Genomic DNA, 23045 nt, shown 5'->3' on the forward strand with positions numbered 1-23045 from the left:
CCCAGCCCCACCTCAGAGCACAGTGGATGGCAGGCCACAGGGAAACATACTTGAAAGCATCAGGGCATTGCTTCGTGCAGTACCTTGTGACCCACCACACTGGTCATCACAGCCAGGTCACTTGTCAGGCCCTGCCCTGGGGGTGGGTTCTCTGTACCCCAGGATTCTTGCCCCTCACTGTGGGAAGGACCCACTCTCTTGTTGGTTGGCAGGAATTCTCAAACATGGCAAAATCATTGAGTTGTCACTGTGGATTAGGAGGCCAGTCTTTGGGCACCCAGGACTGTACCTCTGGGTGCAAGGAGTCTGTAGTATCTGCCCTTAGCTCAGGACCTGTCAGAGCATCTAGGCATTACATAGACTGTTGGAATGAAAACCGTGATTGGGTTTCTCCCCCTGCAGAACCAAAGTCTAGGTCACACACTGGCTAGAAGCAGAGATTCTGTGAACATAGGACAAGTTGCTCAGCATAGTCAGTCATCAGGAAAATGCCAATCGACCACAATGCAGTTCCACTTCACACCCACCAGAATGGCTTTTTGCTTTAAAAAGACAAGCAGTACAAAGCCTTGGTGAGGATGTGGAGAAATTGGAACCCTTGTGCATTGCCAATATGAACGTGAAATGGGCAGCTGTGGGGGACAGCAGTTTGGAAGCTCCTCAGAGTACTCCACAGAGTTAGCAGATTTATCCAATGCACTGGTTCTACTACTAAATATATAGACAAAAAAACATACGTTCACATAAAACTTGTATGCAAATATTCATAGCAACACTATCCATGACAGCGAGTAGAAACCACCCATTGCCAGCTATGTGTTGATGAAGCTTTTCAGAGGAAGAGCAGATGCATGGCTGGCCCTCCCTGCTGCCAGCCTCTGATCTTTGACCCCCCACCTCCCATGGCCCTGCTCCTCACTCCTTGTCGTTGTCCCCCCTCTACCAGTGGCACACTGGGAAGGTGCTGACCTGCTCCTCACCCCTCACTCTTCTCTTCAGTAGCACAGTCTCTGGCTTCTGGTCTCAGGTAGGGTGGGCAGTCGGAGACAGAACATGTGCCATGCCTCTCTCTAGAGTCGCTGTGAGGCTGAAATAAGATTAAGATAATATGTTGGAAAGTTCTTCATGAAGCAGAGGCTCGTGATGGTGCCCAAAGTTAATAATACTTTCACTGAAGCACGTGGTCTGATCTTTGAAAAACAACTAAAAGGAAATAACTGAGGATGATTCACCCAGGAAGAGTAGTTTCGAGTATCCCCGTGAGTATGGCAGCAATACCTAATGAAGTTGCAGATTTTCAAATACTCTGTTCTGTGTGACGTTTGTGCAACGTAGGCCTCACATTGGAGCTTTGATAAGTAGGATTTTTGATGAGCGGTAGTGGGAGGGGATAGGCGGAAAGATGTGAGGACAGAGCGACAGGCCTGGCCAAGTAGAGGCTTATGGGCCTGGATTAGTGCTTCCACGGCTGTGCCATGGAAGATGGGGAACTTTACAGGCCTCCCATTTCAAAGGCAAAGTCTCGTTTTGAAAACTGCCAGCCAAGCTGGGGGTGCAGGGTGCTTGTCCTGGTGCTGGCATCTCCTTTTCCCTGGACCCACTGGTCTTTTTTTTTTTTCCCCCACTGGTCTTTTTATGTGATTCCGTAATGACTACGGAGTCTGCACAGACAGTGGGTGATTGTTCATGGCTGGAGAGAAATGCCTGTTGTGGTGCTTGGAGCCATTGGTGTCTGAATGACTCCACATCATGTCTGTAGACCATAAACTCCGCTTCTTTACAGCTGACCAAAGTCTCTCCCTTAATTTCTGACACTTGGTCTTTTGCCTCATGTAGGAAACCACTGATTGCTTGTGTGGAGAAGCAGCTATTAGGAGAACATTTAACAGCAATTCTTCACAAAGGTAGGTTTCCTTGACTTGTGAAAAGTTAGACCAAATGATGGTATTTAATATATTAAGAAAGCAAATGAGATGATGTGCATAATGACATAGAGGACATTTGTTATTGTAACATGACGATCACCAAAAATCATTAAGAATAAGGAGGGCAGTCCAGGTGGCTCAGCGCCACCTTCAGCCCAGGGCGTGATCCTGGAGACCTGGGATCGAGTCCCACATCGGGCTCCCTGCATGGAGCCTGCTTCTCCGTCTGCCTGTGTCTCTGCCTCTCTCTCTCTCTCTCTCTCTCTCCCCCTCTCCCTCTCTCTCTCTCTCTCTCTCCCCGTCTCTAATTAATAAATAAATAAATAAATAAATAAATAAATAAATAAATAAATAAATAAGTAAATCAAGAAAGAAAGAAAGAAAGAAAGAAAAGAGAAAAGAGAGAAGAGAAAAGGAGGGAGGGAGGGAAGAAAGAAAGAAAGAAAAAGAAAGAAAGAAAGAAAGAAAGAAAGAAAGAAAGAAAGAAAGAAAGAAAGAAAGAAAAAAGAGAGAAAGAAAGAAGGGAAGAAAGGAAAGAAAAAGAAAAGAAAGAAAGAAAAGAAAGAAAGAGGAACACGTTAGCCCTCAGGGAAAGTGAGTTCAGAGAAATCATGAACCACCTCTGATAGAAATCCCATGGAATGCTGTCTCACCCGAGGCTGCCAGAGACCCTCCCAACCACACACAGCTTGCGGCTGCGTCCTTGCCGGGCGCTCATTCTCCTTCACTGGGTTTGTGCTCATGGGCATAGGCTGCTTGGACAGGCCCTTAGATTGTCACCAGGCATCTTCCCAGGGCCTCCATGCAGCTGGATGCCAGTTGAACTGCCAAGAGGCTGGGGATTTAGGCCAGGATACACTTTTCCATCCTGTGTCTTCTGGAAGAACCAGCAGCTAGGAGAGCAAACATGTGGCCTTGCTAACTGGGCAGGCTTCTCTCCCACACCCTGTCCCTCGTGGGGCTCTGGAAGAACAGCCTGGGGAGGAGTGACTGTAGCTGCCACTGTGTGCCTGCTGCTGTGTGGCTGTGAAGGAGGTTCACACAGTCTGCTCCTCTTATTGATTTCTGCCCCTCAGCTGTGTGCTTAGTACCCTGGAAAGCAGAGTGAGCATAGTCTCACCTTATAGAACATTTGTAGTTGGTGTATTTAAAGTTACCATTTAACAGTCATGTTGGAGCTACAAGATCTGTTTCCAGATATGGAGACCTTTTTTTTTTCTTTTTTTTTTTTAAATGGGATTTTTTTTTTAATTTTTTTTTAATTTTTATTTATTTATGATAGTCACAGAGAGAGAGAGAGAGAGAGAGAGAGGCAGAGACACAGGCAGAGGGAGAAGCAGGCTCCATGCACCGGGAGCCCGATGTGGGATTCGATCCCGGGTCTCCAGGATCACGCCCTGGGCCAAAGGCAGGCGCCAAACCACTGCGCCACCCAGGGATCCCAAGATATGGAGACCTTAAGCTTAGTCATAGAAAGGCCCAGAATTATAAATTATAGATTATTAGAAAAATAATCAGCTGAAAGATGAGACTTGGTGACTCTCCCTTTGACAGATCTGCTTTCTGAGTGATAAACTAGATCAGGGGTAAGAAGGGGCAGTGAGCCGTCAGGGAGTGCTGCTCAAGCCCCTGAATTAGTGAGACCAGGGCTTCCATGACCTGAGGAATTAAGGAACATACCCGCCCGCCTGCTCAGAAAATGAGCACTGCCTGACAGGGTCTGTCTCGGATTCCGGAGATTAACGTGCCTGCGTAGAAATAAGTTTTTTGTTTTGTTTTGTTTTTCATTTTATTTATTTATTCATGAGAGAGACAGAGAGAGAGAGGCAGAGACACAGGCAGAGGGAGAAGCAGGCTCCATGCAGGGAGCCTGATGTGGGACTCGATCCCGGGACTCCAGGATCACGTCCTGGGCCTAAAGTAGGCGCTAAACCACTGAGCCACCCAGGGATCCCCCTAAAAATAAGATTTAGTTCTAATGCTGACTTGCTGATGGGATGTGCTCACGTTTGCTGTGTGATCTCAGGGCTTGACCACCTGCTTGATGAGAACAGAGTGCCCGACCTCACTCAGATGTACCAGCTATTCAGCCGTGTGAAGGGTGGGCAGCAGATCCTGCTGCAGCACTGGAGCGAGTACATTAAGGTGTGTGGGGCCGTCTCAATGGGGTAACAACTATACCTCGGGTAGGGCAGGTGTCCTACCTCCATGGTAAGTGGCATCTGGCAGAGGACCTGGGCAATCTGGAGACACCATATTTCTCTCCTGGCAGGTGCTTGGGTGGATAGCGGTCTTGCATTTCTTATTTCTTTCCAGATCACTGGTACAAACTTTTTTTTTTTATTTTATTTATTTATTTTTTTTTAAGACGACACCAAGATTATGAGCAGCACCTACAACCAGGTGCAGTGAAGGTCTTCTATTCGTTGTCTGCCTAGGCTCCATTCCAGTTACAACCACAATTTTCAGAGAGTCACCCTTTCTGTGAATCTCCTTTTTAAACATCCCATGCCTTTGCTCATGAGAATGATAACACATTTGGTGTGTGTGCCGCTTCATTTCCTGGCCACCCGGGACTGTCACTTTCACAATACTGTGATGTTTCTGTGGCACGTTAGCGTGTGGTTATGGGAAGGCAGCAGGATGGTTCTTGTGCTGGTGCTCAGTGCCTGATCACGATGATGGGTGCACAAGGCTGCCCCGGCAACAAGTCCAGAGAACAGTACACACACATGGGAGACAGATAAAACTAGGGCAGCCTGGAGAAGATAGGTGCAGAGTACCTGTGCCTGTACCTCAACTGTGATGCTGCTCTATCATTTTGCCAAATGTTAGCATCATGGGGAGCTGGGCAAAGTGTGTAAGGGATCTTTTTAACTCTTTATACTGCATGTGAGTCTATAATTATCACAAGAAAAAAAATCAGTTAAATAGAAGGGATAATGGGAAGCTTGCATGTGGCTTTATGGTATAGTCGGTCCTAAAACTTCATTATCTACACGTGGAAAGCTCATGCACAGGGGTACCACACCCTCGGAGACTTTGGAGACAAAATTCATAACCAACTTATGTCAGATCAGCCGAAGACCTGGGTATTATGGAAAGTCTAATGGAGAATGAGGGTGTTGCTGATGAGGAGCCCTTGGGGAGCAGGGACATGTGCCAAGCACAGGTTCTTACCTTCGCACAGTTCAATCTGGGTCATCAAAATGAGTGAGGTGACCACCATTCCTCAGTGTCCACCAAGGATCAGCTGTCACACCATGACAGGAACACACAGTGTGGGATTATCACAGGAAAGCTGAACCTTGGCAGCGTGCGTGTGTGTCATTTTTAAATGCTGTTGGTGCAGAAGGGCACAGAGTAGAAAGTCCCAGCCCTGCTGGTCACACGGTGTCCCTCTCCAGAAGGTCTCTGTGCCAGTTTCATTTGTACCTCTTCACCAATAATCTGCCTCCACTTACATATATGACACATGAATATGTGTGTATATGCTATGGAAACCAGTTTTCCAAAAATATGTATATTATTTCTGATAAAAGACAAAATTCGGTTGAGGAAATTTTGAAGATCTTACTGGCTTTATTTAGGGACTCATGAATACTGCATACAGATAGAAAGAAGCCTTGGAGAGCAGGATGATACAGAAGACTTCTAGGCAGGCGGGGGCAGAACAAGGAAGGTATTCTAGTGAAGAACAGTTGGCTATGGCAAGGTCACCTTCCTTAGAGGACAGCAGGGATCTGTGTGGTAGAGCACCTCACTCGTGCTGGCAAGCCCAGTGATGGACTGCTTTAGGACTCCATCCTCAGAGTGGCTGAGACTGCACTTAGGGCAGCAATAAATCCTGTCTGCTGGCCTGGGGCTGAGCACAGTGCCTGCATTTGCAACCTGCATCTCTCCCTTTTGAAACACATTAAATAGTAGTAATTGTAACCTAGCACAGTTTATATCATCTGGTAGTGTATATCCTGAAGCAGCTATTACTGTCACATACAGACTTTTGGTGATGTTGAATATAGCATTTTTGAATTAAAAATACAGGCTAACAGCTGGGCTATTCTTGGTTAGCAGTGGGGGAGTAAAAATACTATAGTCAAGAAGTCCAAGTGGTTGTGTTAGGTTCATGGGAACTTGTGTTTGAGGAATTCATAGGATAAAGGTTTTTTTAATAATAAACACTAATTTATGAATTCTTTCAGAAGCAGAATTGTAACACTGAAGCATTAATTGTGTATATTCACATAATATTTTGAATGTGGGCTGAGTCTGTGAAACTTCTGAAATTATTTAGTATTTAACACCAACAGTAATTAATTTAAATTAAAGTATTATGGTTGTTTGATAGCAGGATGAAAATGTGTGATACCATTGCCGGTTGATGAATTGGTGTGTGTGTGTGTGTGTTCTTGTAGACTTTTGGGACAACAATTGTTATCAATCCTGAAAAAGACAAAGATATGGTACAAGATCTGCTGGATTTTAAAGATCGGGTGGACCATGTGATAGAAGTGTGCTTCCAGAGGAACGAGAAGTTCATCAACTTGATGAAGGAATCCTTTGAAACGTTTATCAACAAGAGGCCAAATAAACCCGCAGAGCTGATAGGTAGAAAAACATACTTCCATACCTAAGTTTAATATGGGAAAATAAGACAACTCAAATAAATTTTTTTCCCCAGAATGTTTAAACTCCTCTTGGGGAGGATGGGGAAGGATTTGTGTTATATCTCATGAGGACACATTTTTTTAAAAACGTGTATATATTACATATACATATAAGCACGTGGTACTTCTATAGGAAGGGTGAACATAGTAGCAGTTTTGTAAAGATGACGCTTGAGGTCAAGGAAGACAAAATTTTATTTTCATATGCATTTGCTATACTAGTAACTCCAGAACCGTATTTGGTAAAATGAACCCTGTTTCTGTCTTGATGACAGCGAGTAATTTGTGCTCAGAAACTGGATGAAGAGGATTTGTTCTATACGAATATCTCTGTGTTATGAGGATGACTTGATAATCTCTAGAGTGTATTTACCTTTGCATCCTCTCATCAGTACTAAAGTAGGATAAAATTGGATAAAGTCCTAGAAGATAACATGGTTTAAGATAAAACAGTTTTATTACCACTGTATACAATTATGTCATCCTAATACCAAAACATATTTCAGGATTCACAGCCTCTCACTAGTTGAAGTTTTTAGGCAAAGAGCAAAGAAAGAAGTAGTAAATACAGTAAATTCAACATTGGGCTTATTGATTACTGTTGAGGATATGTGATGGGAACGTGGGGTTCCTTATACATTTTCCTACTTTGGTGTATGTTAAGAGTATTTCATAATAAAAATATTGTGAAGGAAAAACTATAAAAGTAGCAAGAAGCAGGGCCCCTGGCTGGCTCAGGCAGTGGAGCCTGCAACTCTTCATCTCAGGGTTGTGGGTTCGAGCCCCACCTTGAATGTAGAAATTACTTTAAAAAATAAAATCTTTTAATTAAAAAACAACAACAAAAAAAAATTCACAAGGCAGTGTAGTTTGGCCTTTGTGCCACTTTATGATTGCGGTTTCTCCAAAGATGGATATTTAACTCTTGGGGTTTGAGTTTCTGGAAGCCATGGTTGATCTATGTGGTCTCAGCAGTAAGAACCCCCTGAACATCCCTGTGTTCAGGGGTGCCGCATCTCAGAGAGGGGGCGTTCCAATCTCTGGAGCAATGGTGTGTTGTGAAACCCAAGCACGTAATTAAAGTATTCTCAACGTGACTTGAAAATCCTTCACTTAGAAAATCAGATTATCTGCCTTTTATCATATAATAATGTCATTTTGGGAAGGTTCCAGAGTGTTGCTGTCTCTGCTTTTTTGCTTATAAAAATTAAAGATATTCTTTTTTTTTTTTTTTTTTTTTTTAGAAAATGTATTATATAACAAATACTTACCCTTCAAATAACTTACACTTTTAATCTCACAGCAAAGCATGTTGATTCAAAATTGAGAGCGGGTAATAAAGAAGCAACAGACGAAGAGCTGGAAAGGATTCTTGACAAGGTCATGATAATATTCAGGTTCATTCACGGTGAGACATGCTCTACGCTATTTCTGTTAACATTGAGCATGGAGAAAAGGTTACCTAGTCCATCTGTACTGGGGCCCTGTCTTTTCTTGAGAAAAATTGAGACATTTCCACTTCCATGTTAACACAGGAAATAGAGGGATGGCCGCCCACCAATTGCAAGTATTATTTTGTGGAAATGTCACTGTCTTCCAAGTTAGATCTGCTTGCAGCAGAATAAACACTTAGCGTTTCCACAGTGAATATTTGCAGATTAACTGATGTCTTCTGTCGTTCTCATTTGGTTATAAATAGGGAAAGATGTCTTTGAAGCATTTTATAAAAAAGATTTGGCAAAAAGACTCCTTGTTGGAAAAAGCGCCTCAGTTGATGCTGAAAAATCTATGTTGTCAAAACTAAAGCATGGTAAGCATGTGGGACCCGGGGTCTGTCCTTCCTCTGTGCTGGGCGTTGTCCCTGGTGGTGTTGATGCTCTCCACTTATGTCCCAGAATGCGGCGCTGCTTTCACCAGCAAGCTGGAAGGCATGTTCAAGGACATGGAACTCTCCAAGGACATAATGGTCCAGTTCAAGCAGGCAAGCTGGGTTTTTTTTTTTCCCCAAAGTAAAACAGCTGTATATAAACTCTCTCCCATTTTAAGTTATGTGAGGTGATAATGTAAATCATGTAAAGCCCTCAGGCTTAAAAATGACTCTACTCATGTCTCACATATTTGAATGACTTAAATTCAAAAGGAAAAAGAAAATCCCTGAAATAACATAACAAAATTTGATTTAAGTAAATATAATACTGTGCTGTGTGAAAATTACACCATTTACCTTTCTATGAACTCGCTATTTTTGATGATATTCTACAATAGTTACTTAATCTTGATCTTTTTTGTTTTTAGTATATGCAGAATCAAAGTGACCCAGGCTCTATAGATCTAACAGTGAATATACTTACGATGGGATACTGGCCAACCTACACACCAATGGAAGTGCATTTAACCCCGGAAGTAAGTGTCTCAGAGAACATTGTCCTTTTTTTTCATATATTGGTGCGGCCAAAGCATTGTAGACTTCTTAAACACACATGTGCACAGACATATTATCTGTCACAAAATATTTAATGAGTTTTTCTTTTCTTTCTTTTTTTAAGATTTCATTTATTTATTCATGAGAGACAGAGAGAGAGAGAGGCAGAGACACAGGCAGAGGGAGAAGCAGGCTCCATGCAGGGAGCCCAATGTGGGACTCGATCCCGGGACTCCAGGATCACGCCCTGGGCTGAAGGCAGGTGCTAAACCGCTGAGCCACCCAAGCATCCCATGAGAGGGTTTTTCAAATCACACAAAGATCAGTGTCCTTGTGGTCTCTGGAAGGCATTGTTGCTCAGTGAATGTCTGTGTCCCGTCTGGCTCCTTCTCACCCCCCGAGTTCCCTGGCTGACCATCAAGAAGATAACGGCACTGGTATAGCACTACTTGGCAGTTGTCATTCCGTCCTGGTGTGGGCACTGCGGGTCTCGTGGGCGCCCCTGCTCAGGGCTTTGTAGGTCAGCCACAGCTTTAGGCATGCTGAGGATTTACAGACAGGAGGGAGGATCCTAGGCTTGGGAACTTAAAATCTCTTCACCATTCATTCTAATACTAGGTGACGTGGAAGAGGGCTGCTTCTGGTGTGGGACCGGGAAATAGGAATGCAGGGCTGAGGGTCTCCTGCAAAGGGCCCAGAACAGTGTGGAGTTGCAGGAACTGGGAGCCCGGGTGGGAAACAGCCCTGTTGGGGCTTTTTGTTCCATGTCCAAGACCATGTCTTTCAGGATTTTCTTCTGTTTCTGACCCCACTGATTGCTTTTGTATTCTTTTTGTTTGTTTTTCATTTACTGTTGAAGCACAGTTGACATACTATGTTGCACATCTTCATCTGTTTTTCTTCCACCTCTCCTCTGGACACTAATGCTCCCAGAGCCCTGGGCCTGAGTGCATGCGGACGTCCCGAGCTCAGCACCCTAGATTGCGCTGGTACCTGAGTCCCCACCCTGTGGGGTATTGGACTGCTGTTTACAGATGCAAAGGCTCTGTACTAAGCTGCCTGCTGGCTCTGTAGCTTCAGAACCTCCATGTGTCACTTCCAAGCGGAGCCTCCACCAGAACACCCGCACTCACCTACCACCTCACAGCGTTCACCAAGCCGGACACATCCACCCTGGCTGTGCCTCTTGTGGCCCTGCCGAGTTTTTTCGCTTCTTTTTTCAAGATAGTTCAGACTACAGGGACTTTGTGAGAATAGTTCAAAGAATCCTCAGAACCTGTTGCCTGTGTTTCCAGCCCTCCTATGGTGCTCATTCTCTTTGCGTGGATGGGTGGAACATTCCTGCCGTTTGGGAAAGGCTATCTCCTACCTCCTATCCCTAAATACTTCTGAGGTACTTACCAGGGCATGTTGTTGAGTCAGACGCTTGATGCTGCTGTAGTAATTTCATCCCACGTGTAGTCCTCCGATTTTGTCCAGATGCAGCCCAGACCCCACACTGCAGTCAGCTGTAACAGCTTCACTGCCCTCTTTCTGTTTCTTAACACTCATGTGTTTCAAAGCCACGTGCAGTTTTCATGAATTCTCTCCATGGGATGTTTGTGATTGAATTCAGGCTGTGCTTGTCCAACCAGAATCCCACATGGATTTGCTCAGCATGCTAATGCTGTCCGTGTGCTCCTGTCAGTGGTGGTGGTGGTGGGTGGTCTATATCATCACTTGGTTAAGGTGTTAGCTGGTTTCTTGAATGTGGTTAGTAGTCTTCCTTTTGTAATTTAGAAGTAATCTGTGGGAAGATATTTCAAGACCACATAAACCTTTTCCCCATCAGACTTTCCTGCTGGGAATTTCTGCCTGAGTCCACTTTCATTGTGATGCCCCGCAGCTTTCTCTGCATTTGTGTGAACTCTCAGACTCTCGCTTACTTGCCACGGTGTTCACACTATCCTACATCTGGGTGCTGGGGCACCTCATAGGCCCTTTGTGGATTTTTACTAACTTTTTGTTTTCTAGCAAAAGATGCGTGAGACCTACCATACTGTGTCTTTTTAAAAATATACCTACAATACACGTATAAATAAATAAATGGTAGGCAGAGTGTACCAACAGTTTACCACTTTGAGCTGTACCTTTGACTGGCTCAGAAGTTTGTCATCATCCAAACAGAACCCTGCACTTATGAGCACTGCCTCCAATTCCAGCCACCCAGACCTGGGCATCCACTAACCTGCTGTCTCTGGATTTGCCTGCTCTGGGTATTAACAGAATTAAAATCACATTTTGTTGCCTTTTGTGTCTCACTACTTCCACTTGGCATCCTGTATTCAAGGCCCATCGATGCTGCAGCCCATGTCGTACTTTCTTCCTTTTTAAGGGTGAGCGATACTCCAGGGTGTGCTCGGATCATGTTTTTGTCTCTGTCCAGAGGGACCATCCCAAGTTGCTATAAATGCTATCAGAGCAGAGCACTTGGAGAAGACCGTGAGGAAGGAGCTCTTAAAGATAAGTGGGCATGGTTATGGAGGCAGGTTCCCAAGTGGAAGCCCAAGGGAGGACAGTATGGTGCCCTTGGTCAGGCAGAAGAGGCACAGGCCAGGCCAGTGCAGTTAGCGGTTCAGAAGGAAGGGACCTTGGCAAGCCTTTTACTCTTTATTCTAAGAACCTGGAAGTAGCCAAGGACACTGACAAGGGAATGAGCAGAGTGCACAGGGCCGTGAGCTGAGGGTGCCACGGTGTTCAGGGTAGATAGGAGACAAACCGAGGAGGGCTCAGGAGTGGACACGGGGTAGAGACATAGAGGTCTAAGCAATGAGTGTCACAGAGAGCAGGATCATCTCACTAGTTGAAGCTTGAAGCAGCACAGACCATCAGCTGTCCTGGGTGCAGAGTGGTGGGGACATCCAGGGAGCCGAGCAAAGAGTGGAAGATGGGGTGTGCAGCAGGCTTCCAGTGTTTGACAGCACCCGTCCAGTGGCGCAACACCAGTCCTGGCATGAGAGCAGGCAGGGAGCCCGAGACGTATCAGGCTATGGCTGGGCCTGCAGACGGTGTCTCTACCTAGGGATGGCCTCTGGAATATATATATAACGTTCATTATATATGCCACTGGCCAGGGGAGCCCCAGTGGGAGGTGTGGAGACTGCAGACCACAGCCTGTTGGTACATTAGGTATCACTTCAGGTAGCATCTCATGTGAGAGGAAAACCCTGTTGTGCTAGAGTGGTGCACATCTTCATGGTCATAGAGTAATCTAGAAAGGGGCACCTGTGTGGCTCAGTGGTTGAGCTTCTACCTTTGGCTCAGGGCGTGATTCTGGTCCTAGGATTGAGTCCCACATCGCCACCGCCCACCCCCCACACCCTCACAGGGAACCTGCTTCTCCCTCTATCTGTGTCTTGGCCTCTCTCTATGTCTCTCATGAATAAATAAATAAAAATCTTTAAAAAAAAAATAATAATCCAGAAAAATAACTGTCAAAATATAGAACTGATCTTTTCATTCAGCTGTGAAAAATTGTTAAATCTTTGTAAATTGAGCAATATGTGGTTCTTTAGATGAACAGTGTTTAGCATAATTACATTTGTTGTTTTCCTTCGGCAGATGATTAAACTTCAGGAAGTATTTAAGACATTTTATCTCGGAAAGCACAGTGGTCGGAAACTTCAATGGCAAACTACATTGGGGCATGCTGTTTTAAAAGCAGAGTTTAAGGAAGTAAGTTTGTCTGTTTCATTTACTTTTTATAAATATGTTACTAGAATCTTTTACATTGTGGTTGAACTTTGGTAGCAAACAAAGGAAGAGGTTATTCAGTAAAACTCAGCACTGGCTTTTCTGGGTCAATAAAATTAAATAGTTGAAGGATTAATATTCCAATCAATAAAAGTCAATAAGAAATCAATGGAAGTAGAAAAGCATTTACCTGAGAAAAGAGCAAAGGTATGCTGGTTTCAGCAGCACATAGACTAGAATTGAAACGGTACAGAGATTAGCATGGTCTCTGCACAAGGATGACCCACAAATTGGTGAAGCATTCTGTATTTTGAAAAGAAAAGAAAAAAGATCAAAGGATGTGTAGAGGCAACTCATAGAAGCAAGACTAAGAAACCAAATTCTTTTTTTTTAATAAAATAATTTTTTATTGGTGTTCAGTTTACCAACATACAGAATAACACCCAGTGCTCATCCCGTCAAGCGCCCCCTCAGTGCCCGTCACCCATTCACCCCCACCCCCCGCCCACCTCCCCTTCCACCACCCCTAGTTCGTTTCCCAGAGTCAGGAGTCTTTATGTTCTGTCTCCCTTTCTGATATTTCCCACACATTTCTTCTCCCTTCCCTTCTATTCCCTTTCACTATTATTTATATTCCCCAAATGAATGAGAACATAAACTGTCCTTCTCCGATTGACTTACTTCACTCAGCATAATACCCTCCAGTTCCATCCACGTTGAAACAAATGGTGGGTATTTGTCGGAAGAAACCAAATTCAGTGACATATGTTCCACTTCTCTGCCGGTCCACGGAGTACAGATTAAACTGTAGCAGACACTACACTGTCTGTGATGACAGTTCAACCAAGGCTGAGAGTTTAAGGACCAGCGCCTCCTGCTAGCACAAGACAGAGCATGTGAGCTTTAGGGTAACTGCTTTCGCCGCACACCTGCAGCCTCTCATCACTGTAGTGTGATTCCTCATCACTGGGAATTCCTCTTAAGGAGACGTTTTTCACAGATTAATGAACAAGCCTGTTTGTTGCAGCGCTGTTATTAAAAGGGATGTTATAGGAGAGGGAAGTATATACAGTGTACTGATGGCAGGAAGAAGCAGGTCACCAAACAATGCCTTCATATTCTGGTTTTAACTTCAGTTTTGTAAATTAAATTCAGTTGTATACACTAATTTAAAAATTTACAAGATTTCTGTTTTGCTAGCTGTTACAATGCACTAAGGCAGGGTATCCTGTAGATCATACAAGCACATACACAATGTATATAAACTACACGTGCCCTCACCCGCCTCTGCACAACTGACCTTCTGCAGGAAGATGGCGTGGCTGCACTTCTTTCCCTGAGGCTGGTCCTGGGGGTGGGGTGAAAACCTCACCCAGTCCCTGCAGCTGTCCTCCACATGGAGCCCACTGCGTGCGTGTTGGGTCTCTGCCATGGGGACTTTGTGACTAGGAGTGGGAGATGGCGTGAAGCCCAAGGTCCCATTCGCATGTATTGTGTAAATCACAGGCACATACAGAAGGAGGCTAGGCCAAGTTCATGATGATGACCTGAGTGCTTACACATTCACTCAAATCTTTTCACAAAGGCATCTGCTAGATCTTCTGCCTGCTTCTTCCAAACATATTCAGTCACCGCATCTCATGCTGTGTCTGCCTCCTCCAGCGGCATTCCCACCACCATTAGAAGGACTTTGACGAGCTAAGAATGGGACATGGGGGTGCTGCTGGATAGGTATCAGCAATGGGTAGTTCAAGTAATGGTAATACTCCTTTACTACTTTAAAAAATCCTTCAAGAGAGGAATTTTCAAGTGCAGTATTGAGTCATTTTATTCTTGTATAATCAATTACTTCATTTCTTCTTGTTTGGTGGCTGATTAATTTCCTAGTCCCACACCCCACAAAGTTTGAGAGCAAAAAGAAACCTAAAATTTTCCAGAGATTGTGCAGACAGCTTCATATATGATACATCTGTTTTCTTTAAGGGAAAGAAGGAGTTCCAGGTGTCCCTTTTCCAGACACTGGTGCTTCTCATGTTCAATGAAGGGGATGGCTTCAGCTTTGAAGAAATAAAAATGGCCACGGGGATAGGTAAGCATCCTCTGCTCTGGGTGGATGTGTGGTGTCTGCGTGTCTTTGTTCCTAAAACACCTATTTGTTCAAGAGCAGATGCAGACTCAGTCTCTGCTGGTCACACCTGAGAGCATGGCTTCTTTTGCCCTGTGGAGTGTCTGATTCACTCTGACGGTGGCTGGGGCCTGGTTTTCTCCCCATTCAGAGGACAGTGAGCTGCGAAGGACATTACAATCCCTGGCCTGTGGCAAAGCACGAGTTCTGGTTAAAAGTCCCAAAGGGAAGGAGGTGGAAGATGGAGACACGTTCATGTTCAACGGAGAGTTCAAGCACAAGTTGTTTCGGATAAAGATCAACCAGATCCAGATGAAGGAAACTGTACGTACAGGTTTCCTTTTTCTACCTGCGGGGTGCTCACCAAGGGGCCTGTAGTATTTACGGTCCTTTCAGGGTGCTCCTGAAAGCGTTTAAAGTAACATTAATTAATTTGTTATTCGCGGTAGGAACAAACATGAGAAACAAATGTGTGTACATCAGCACCCCTCTTCACAAAAGTGGAGTGGTAGACCTTCCTATGCCGGATTCTGTTAGTGTGGAGAGCTTGGTATCCAGAACCTAGTCACTTGCCTTATTTTTGCACAGCACATTTCATCCTTGGTCTCAGCCAGGGTCTGGGGCGGAACTGGTGAGGGTTGTGGGTGTCACAGACCCACTGAAATCATAGCTGTGGTCTGTGTAGATGGAGTGTATCTGTAGCTTTCGTGGGATTCTCAGGTGTCTTGTATCAGGAGCAGATTCTGGACCACTGCCCTCGGGCCCTTCCTATAGGAAGCGGAAGGCCTTGTACCCCAGAAGGGTTGTCATGCCTGCAGGCCAGAAGGACAGTGGCTCCCCTGGCCCCCACTTCCATAACAGGGTGTCCAGCTGGCCCCTGGCCTTTTGAAGGCATGAAGTTACTTCACACAATACAAGGACAGCTTTAATTGATTGGAGGTGGTAGATCACAGTTTTCTCCACTCCCAGCAATAGAAACTGGTGGCTTCACTTACCTAGAGGTGTTCAGGTGTAGCCCAGTTGGAAAATAAGTTTAGATGACAAAAAGAAATGTAAAAGACCAGTAAACTATATAAAAGATGTTAATTCTCATCAGTAATTTTTTTAACTCAAATTAATATTCCACTTTTCATCAATTTGGGTAATGTTTAAAAGTTTGATAATATCCAGAGTTGGCAAGTATGTGACAAAACAGGCATTCTTTTTATGTTTCTATTTTTTAGAAGGTGCTTTTAGTGGGCAATTTGACATACTTGTTAAAGATTTAAATGCATAAATGCTTTGATGCATCCTTTTTAATATTAGGAATTTCTGATAGAGTGACTAAAAGATGTACAGTTTTGGAGTTATAATTTCAAAGTGGGACTGTCCTCGCTCTCTCCCAGAGATAATCCCTACCGCCGCTTTATTTGCACTCAAACAGCTTTTTCCTATGATGTAAATATATCTTTTTTTTTCTTTAACACAATTATTCCGTGTATGCCATTTGTTTATACCATTTTGTAACCTGTTTATTCTTTATGATGGGATTCTTTCCATGTCAGGACTTGGTTTTAATGGGTGCAGAGTAGTTGGTCATGTGAATCTGCAGGAGGTTGGCGGTGCCCTTGTGGAAAGGCATTTAAGTTGCTTCCCTCTCTACTGGAAATAAGGTTACATTGAACATCCTGGTACCAAGATTCCCATGTGCCTGTTAGATTGTTTCTTTAGTATAAAATCTTTGCCCTGGAGTTACAGGGTCAAAGAACGTGTACTTTTGTTAGTTTGACAGCCCTTTGCCAAAGGGACAGGTCTTCACCAGGTTTCAGTGTCAGTTTCACAAAAGGACCAGCCCTCCCTCCTCCACCTGCCCTTTGCCCAGCCTATTGTTACAGGCAAAAACTGTTCATTGCCATTTTAGCTTGAATTTCTTTGAGCATCTTTATGCCATTTTGTAGTGTATCCAAAGTATGTAGTCTTTGATTCTCAATTCTTTGTTTTTTAAAATAGACCTAATACCACCTCAGCTTGTGTGAATTAAATGAACAGTGTGTGTGTGAAACCTCTTGGCCAAACACTTATAAGCACTTTAGAAATGTTGGTGTGGCTCTTTTATGGTGAGCCATTTGTATTTTGTCTGATTGTTTGTTCAAGTCACCGGCACATTTATTGGCATGTTCTTTCTCACGTTAGTAAATGTTCTTTTTATGTTAAAGAGATTGACCATAATTTGTGACAGATAATTTTGTGTTTTCAGATTTTTCTACATGTGGAAGTTTTTTAAAGTTCTTAAATATATCCTTTTCCTTTATGGTTTCTGACTTGGGTGTCATGCCTAGGAAAAACCTTCCTTTGCCCCAACATTTAAAAATAATTACTTGTATCTTTACAGTAGTTTTTACATTTAAGGCTTTCTTTGAGCAGTGTAATTTATAAATTACTTTAATATCAAAAAGCAATCTTAACTATACTTCCTCTTCTAAAACTGAATTGAAAATACCATCCTCTGACAACTTGCTTGAATTATCACCTTTGTTATATATTAAATTCACATATTATGGGACAGTTTCTTAATTTTATTGATCTGTTTCATAGCCAACACCCAGATTCTTTTAATTAATTTACACGAATTCTCAGTTTTCTATTTTTTAATTCATGAGAGAGACAGGCAGAGGGAGAAGCAGGCTCTCCGCAAGGAGCCTGATGTAGGACTCAGTCCCAGATCCCAGGATCACGCCCTGGGCCAAAGGCAGACACTCATCCGCTAAACCACCCACCCAGGCGTCCCTTCTCAGTTTTCATTTTTACCATACTAAATCTGATTCATATCCATGTTTCTGTCGATATGAATATAACTCTTTTCATAAGAGGTTTCTATGGGAAGTCTTGTATATTTGTTTATCAGATAGTTAGCAAATACCCGTTAAGCACCCTCTCTGGGCCAGGTCCTCTGTGAAGCGCTGAGAATTCATCCATTAACAATAACATATTCTTACAAGTCTCTGTTTCAAGCAACTTTCAGCAGACAAGTACTAAATGATTACACACTGATGAACTGGTTACACTTGAGGTAAAGTACAGGAGAGCCCCGTCTGATAACCACGGGTCAGGGATGGCTTCCCAGCAAAGACAAAGCTGAGCCAGGTGAGGTCTGAGGAGGCAGGTATATAGACATTGGTCCGGCCTATGAAGGATTTGGGGAAGGCACAAAGGGTCAAGAAATGCTGGCACCCTGTAAAGGGGACCTTTCCCATTGAACATGTATAACTGGTCATTGCCAGTAAATATTAACACCATTTATCTTTGTGTATTTGTCTTAAGTACAGGGAACACTAACCTTTTTGGGGTCGTGGATCCCTTTGGAAAGCTTGGCTTCTGTCTTTCTGAAACATGCTTACCTCATATGCGTTCACCTCCTCTGAGCTGTGGACCTCTCACTAGGTTGCTCTGTAACTAACATGAAGTTGTTGCCAGTATTTGCTGTTTGCTTCTGATAACTAACTGCTTTTTATCCTGTTCAGTTTTTTTTTTTTTAATTGCTCCTTATATGTTAAAGGTTGTTTTAGATCAAGAATAGGTTTTCAGTTTTACTGTGCCCTTGTGGCATCTGTCAGGATGATCATATCATCTCACCTTGATAGTCCTGTGATACTAGTTACATTAGTAGGTTTCCTGATGTGGAGCAGAGCTCACATTTTTGGAATCAACTCTGATAGCCCTGTGTTTTGTTTTTGCAGAGCTGCTGGATATAATTCAGGATTATACAGAGTTGATAGTGTTTTGTAGCTTTTTTATAAGGGAAACATAACATTACATTATTTTTCAAGTTTCGATACTGAAGTTGTGCTGTCCTTGGGAAGCACGGATAAAAATGCATAACAGAACGGGATTTACCCAAAGTTTACATCAGAAGTTTCTCATCAAACTCAACAATATCAGGTATCTCCGAAATATATCTTTAAACTTCACTGTTTTGTGTGCCTATACAGGTTGAGGAACAAGTCAGCACCACGGAACGAGTGTTTCAGGACAGACAGTATCAGATTGACGCTGCTATTGTCAGGATAATGAAGATGAGAAAGACTCTTGGTCATAATCTTCTAGTTTCTGAATTGTATAATCAGCTGAAATTTCCAGTCAAGGTAAATGTACATTAACTTAACTGGGAGTATCACACTGAACCTTGAAAGAGCATGATCATTTTTTAACACTTTGGAGTCATTTGTCCTGCATCACAAGTAATCATTTACTGCACAAATGTACCTTTGTGTGTACACCAAGTGTCAGAAACTGGCAGGTGATGGTGATAGCAGGGTCTTTATCCCACATGCTCTTTGTCCCCATTGTAGGAATGAGAGAGTTCCCGAAGACTCCCAGCTGCAGGGGATGTTGTATTTGTTGCCTTTTTAGCAGGAGTAGGGGAGGCATGTGGTGGAACTCCAGACGGTGTTTCTCAGTAGTGTAGCTCTTCAGATTATGTTGTGGGATTCTGAGGAAATCCTGCTAACAGCTGTTTGTTCAGCAGCAGCAAGCCCCAGAGCATTTTGTGTTTTGATAATTTCTCCCTGTTTCTGTCCACGAGAAAGTCGACCCTGAAACTATGACTCCGTGCATGTTTCTAGGACTGGGAGCTACTGCCCTGGACTGACCAGTTAGGGAAGCATTAGGAAAAGCTCTTTAAAACATGTGCATTCCCCCCGGAAAGTCTGGGACTCTCGTGAGACCTGGTTTTTTAGTGCCTGAGCCTGCCCATGTTCCTCTGGTGTGGAAGTTCTCTGATTCTGTGTTGTCTGATTTGGTAGAGGACCAGCTGCCCTTCCACCCTCACTGAGGAAGTCAGGTTGAGGTAGATCAGTGAGCAGACACTGTTAAGGCCAGAGCTCTCTTACCTGAGCAAGCCAGGGCTGCTGTGTTCTCTGTAGTGCCTGCGCGGTCCTGAAACCCTACCTCTAGCCAGAGCGAGTGTTCATTTTCCCTGTGCAGATGAGAGACCCAGTAGTTAAAGGACTTGGTGGATGAGGTGTACAGTGGCCGTAGCAGCGATTCTGCTTTGGTCTATTTTGTGAATGTATGATCTATTAATGAATAGAAGGTTAGGCCTTTTGATAGAAAGGCGCTTCCTACCTCAGCAGAGCCAGAGCCAGAGCCACCCTTCGTGCACAGCCTATCACCATGTTGTCCATTCAGCACTGGAGCCCTCGGGATCTGGGGTCACCTACTTCCATAGAGCAGAAATAGTAAATATATATTAACACAATAATAGTACTTTGGGAGAAATGTCCTTACTAAGGATGAAGATGCCCTGAGACATAATTAAATTGTGTATGATGTATGTCCATAATTATAACCACACACTTAGTGCATCTATTATGTCCTCCTGTGTTTGTAAACCAAATGCCACTATAATGGAGGGTTTTATTTTTCTTTTTTAGCCTGGAGATTTGAAAAAGAGAATTGAATCCCTCATAGACAGAGACTATATGGAGAGAGACAAGGACAATCCAAATCAGTACCACTACGTGGCCTGACGTGTCGGCCAGCTGTTTTCTCTCAGCGAGACACTAGAATGTATCTTCAGAGCAGTGAAGCACTTCTGTGCTGTTTCCAGGACTTCTGACATTGAGCCAGCATGGAGGCTTTGGGATTAGAAGAAGAGCTGATTCTCGGATCGCCCTTTCACAAAGTCTGAGGGTTTGCAAACAGCATACGCATCTTTCCCACCAGCCCTTCCTCTTACTCTTTTTGGTGTTTCAATCGTTTCTGTTGCCCCATTGCAGAATGACTGAGATTGGACAAGAAGACATTGTATAAAGGGGTTTTTCCTTTGTGAGGTGTTGCTCTTGTGGCAGAAAGCTGAAGGTTTGGTTTGGGGGGTGTGTGTGTGTGATCATGATCACATGGCTAGAAAGATCCTCCCTGCTGTGTTCTTGGGCTGCAGGGATGACCAGTAGACTCCTGAAGGCAGGCTCTCTCAGCTGATGGAGGCATAGGCTAGAAACAAGAGCCCGTGGCGGGCAAGCATTAGGAAGAAACCGTTGGTGTCAAACACTGGCTAATCGATTATGCAACCTAATCCTGGTATCTGTTTCCTTTATTTTCCATACATTCTAAGCTCTGATGACTGACTTTTTAGAGCGAGGTTTCTTGGTGAGACCTCTCCTGTGTGCCGAGACAACATGGGGTCAGGTGTGCTTGCTGCGGTGAACCCACACACGTCTTTGTTCTATTTCCACTGAGTTATTTGTGAATTTTCTGTTTAGGGGTTTGGGGGACAGTGTGTTTGCGTTTACTCTTCTAAGATTGCGTCTAGCAGCCCCTGTTTTTGCATTGGGGTAACTGCTGTTTGATTTAATTGCAGTATTTGTACGATTGCTCTAATAAAGTTTGGTTTGTTTTTACAGTCATGCGCAGGGACAGCCGTTGCTATCTGTGCTGTGACCACTGTAAAAAGTTTTATAGGAGACTGAAAGTCTTGATATTGTGAAGCAGAGGTTATTTTGTCAAAAGATTAAAAGGATTTTGGTGGCACCTGGTTTCATGTTGTGTGTGTATAGGTGAGGTTGAGCAGGGGGACGATGATGTTAGTATGGTAACTGTAACAAAGATACTTTTCTGGTAACATTTAAAGTACTTTATATTTTACATGATAGCATGTTTCATTTTTATTAAAAGCTACCAAAGGAATTTTGATCATGGTATAAGTGTTTAAAGCAATATTTTCTGGGATATACCAAGTTTATATAATTTAATTTTGTGCTAAATTATTAAAAACTTCTCCCTTTTTGAAACATGCGTGTTTAAAATAGGACATCTTTGGGGTTTCCATGTGAAAATCCTCACCCTTGAAGTATCACTATTTCTATATTTGTAAATTTTCAGTTGTCAATTCTATAATATGTGGTCTATAAAAGACCAAATAGATTTCTACTTCTTAAATTTTACATTCATTATTTCTAGAGATTGTTAATCTTGTAATTTAATGTAGACTTACTCTGAATAAAATTAGTTTAATTGGCCTTAAAATTACATTAATAAAACTTGTGGTATACAAACGACACATTCCTCATAACTCTTTAGCAACTTATAGGCCATGACCAGGACAACGGACAGAGAAATGCAGATGCAGGGCAGACGGGAGTGAAGCTCTCCTGTCCTCCTGCATCACAGTCGCCCGCTGGGCTGAGCCAGCAGGCTGATGTCTGCCTTTGTGTCCATCAGGTATTGTTACAGAGAAAGGCCTATGTAGCCGAACAAATGGTGTAGGGGAGTGGGGGGCGGGGGGAGAAGCCACGAAGTCGTAGAGGAGTTGAGATTGCTTGTGGTAAGTGATCATGAGCCCAGAAAATCTAAGAGAAGCTGATAAAAAGCTGTGACCAAAAAAAGAAATAAGTTTTTAACAACACAAAATTAGCAGAAAAGTCAAAATATAATGGAAGGTCATGTTTTTTGTTTTTTTTTTTTTTTTAATTTTATTTATTCATGAGAGACACAGGCAGAGGGAGAAGCAGGCTCCCTGCAGGGATCCCAATGCAGGACTCAATTCCAGGACCCTGGGATCACAACCTGATCCAAAGGCAGACGCTCAACCACTGAGCCAGTCATGTTTTCAATAGCTACAAAACAATGACAAAATTTCTAGTAGCAAACAAGGAAGGTTCCACATGAAAATTGTGCTTAAATGACACAGGAGCACAGACAAAGCCTCCTGAGGCAGGGAGCAGATGCCCACATGTGCCTTACCTGAGAACACAGACAAGGTGATTTTAAAGTCACAGGAGAAAAGCAGGTAGGCAGAAATAGCCACCATTTGTTTTAACACCTGTCCTGGTGTGCCGTCAATGAAATGACACGCTCCTGACAGAGGGCAGCCCTCAGGAACCAGATGGTCTATAAGATAACCCGGCGTGAGCACCATGTTGCCAGGGAAGACCTGAATTACCACCTCAAAGAGAAGCAAAGTTGGATGACTCTTGGCACCAAGATGAGTTCCAGTGATTTAAATGGAAGAAGAAAACCTGAGATACGATTATTTTTATTCTCATTGGAAAAAAATCTAACCATGAGTTGAGATACATTCCTTTCTTAAGTGACAAGTGGCATTCTGAAAGTTGGCACAGCACGCTGCAAAGCTCTGGAGAAGACCAGGACAACTGAGTGCATGGAGCTGCCAGTGGGCAAGGGTGGGCCAGCAGCCC

The 23045-nt window shown here is 43.5% G+C and overlaps 1 protein-coding gene, 1 long non-coding RNA gene and 1 other non-coding gene across 3 annotated transcripts in view; 2 read left to right on the forward strand and 1 right to left on the reverse strand.

The window, feature by feature from the left end:
* CUL4A (cullin 4A) overlaps positions 1 to 21534 on the forward strand; it is a 43525-nt gene extending 21991 nt beyond the window's left edge. The window contains exons 9-20 of the mRNA XM_025441297.3: positions 1837 to 1904; positions 3952 to 4070; positions 6341 to 6533; positions 7896 to 8000; positions 8292 to 8402; positions 8488 to 8573; positions 8888 to 8995; positions 12615 to 12728; positions 14730 to 14835; positions 15023 to 15195; positions 18840 to 18992; positions 20283 to 21534. Of these exons, the coding sequence (XP_025297082.1) occupies positions 1837 to 1904; positions 3952 to 4070; positions 6341 to 6533; positions 7896 to 8000; positions 8292 to 8402; positions 8488 to 8573; positions 8888 to 8995; positions 12615 to 12728; positions 14730 to 14835; positions 15023 to 15195; positions 18840 to 18992; positions 20283 to 20378 (1432 nt within the window). The 3' untranslated portion in view covers positions 20379 to 21534. The remainder of the gene's footprint in view (positions 1 to 1836; positions 1905 to 3951; positions 4071 to 6340; positions 6534 to 7895; positions 8001 to 8291; positions 8403 to 8487; positions 8574 to 8887; positions 8996 to 12614; positions 12729 to 14729; positions 14836 to 15022; positions 15196 to 18839; positions 18993 to 20282) is intronic.
* LOC112656174 (U6 spliceosomal RNA) lies at positions 12956 to 13059 on the forward strand. The gene has a single exon (XR_003134167.1). It is a non-coding gene; the product is annotated as a U6 spliceosomal RNA (small nuclear RNA).
* LOC125753299 (uncharacterized) lies at positions 15021 to 20283 on the reverse strand. Its single transcript, XR_007404802.1, has 2 exons — positions 19975 to 20283; positions 15021 to 19825 (listed from the first exon to the last, which is right to left on the reverse strand). It is a non-coding gene; the product is annotated as an uncharacterized LOC125753299 (long non-coding RNA).
* Positions 21535 to 23045: the final 1511 nt, after the last annotated feature.

The sequence above is a fragment of the Canis lupus genome, chromosome 22 (genome assembly GCF_003254725.2).
Source record: "Canis lupus dingo isolate Sandy chromosome 22, ASM325472v2, whole genome shotgun sequence".
Lineage (NCBI taxonomy): Eukaryota > Metazoa > Chordata > Mammalia > Carnivora > Canidae > Canis > Canis lupus.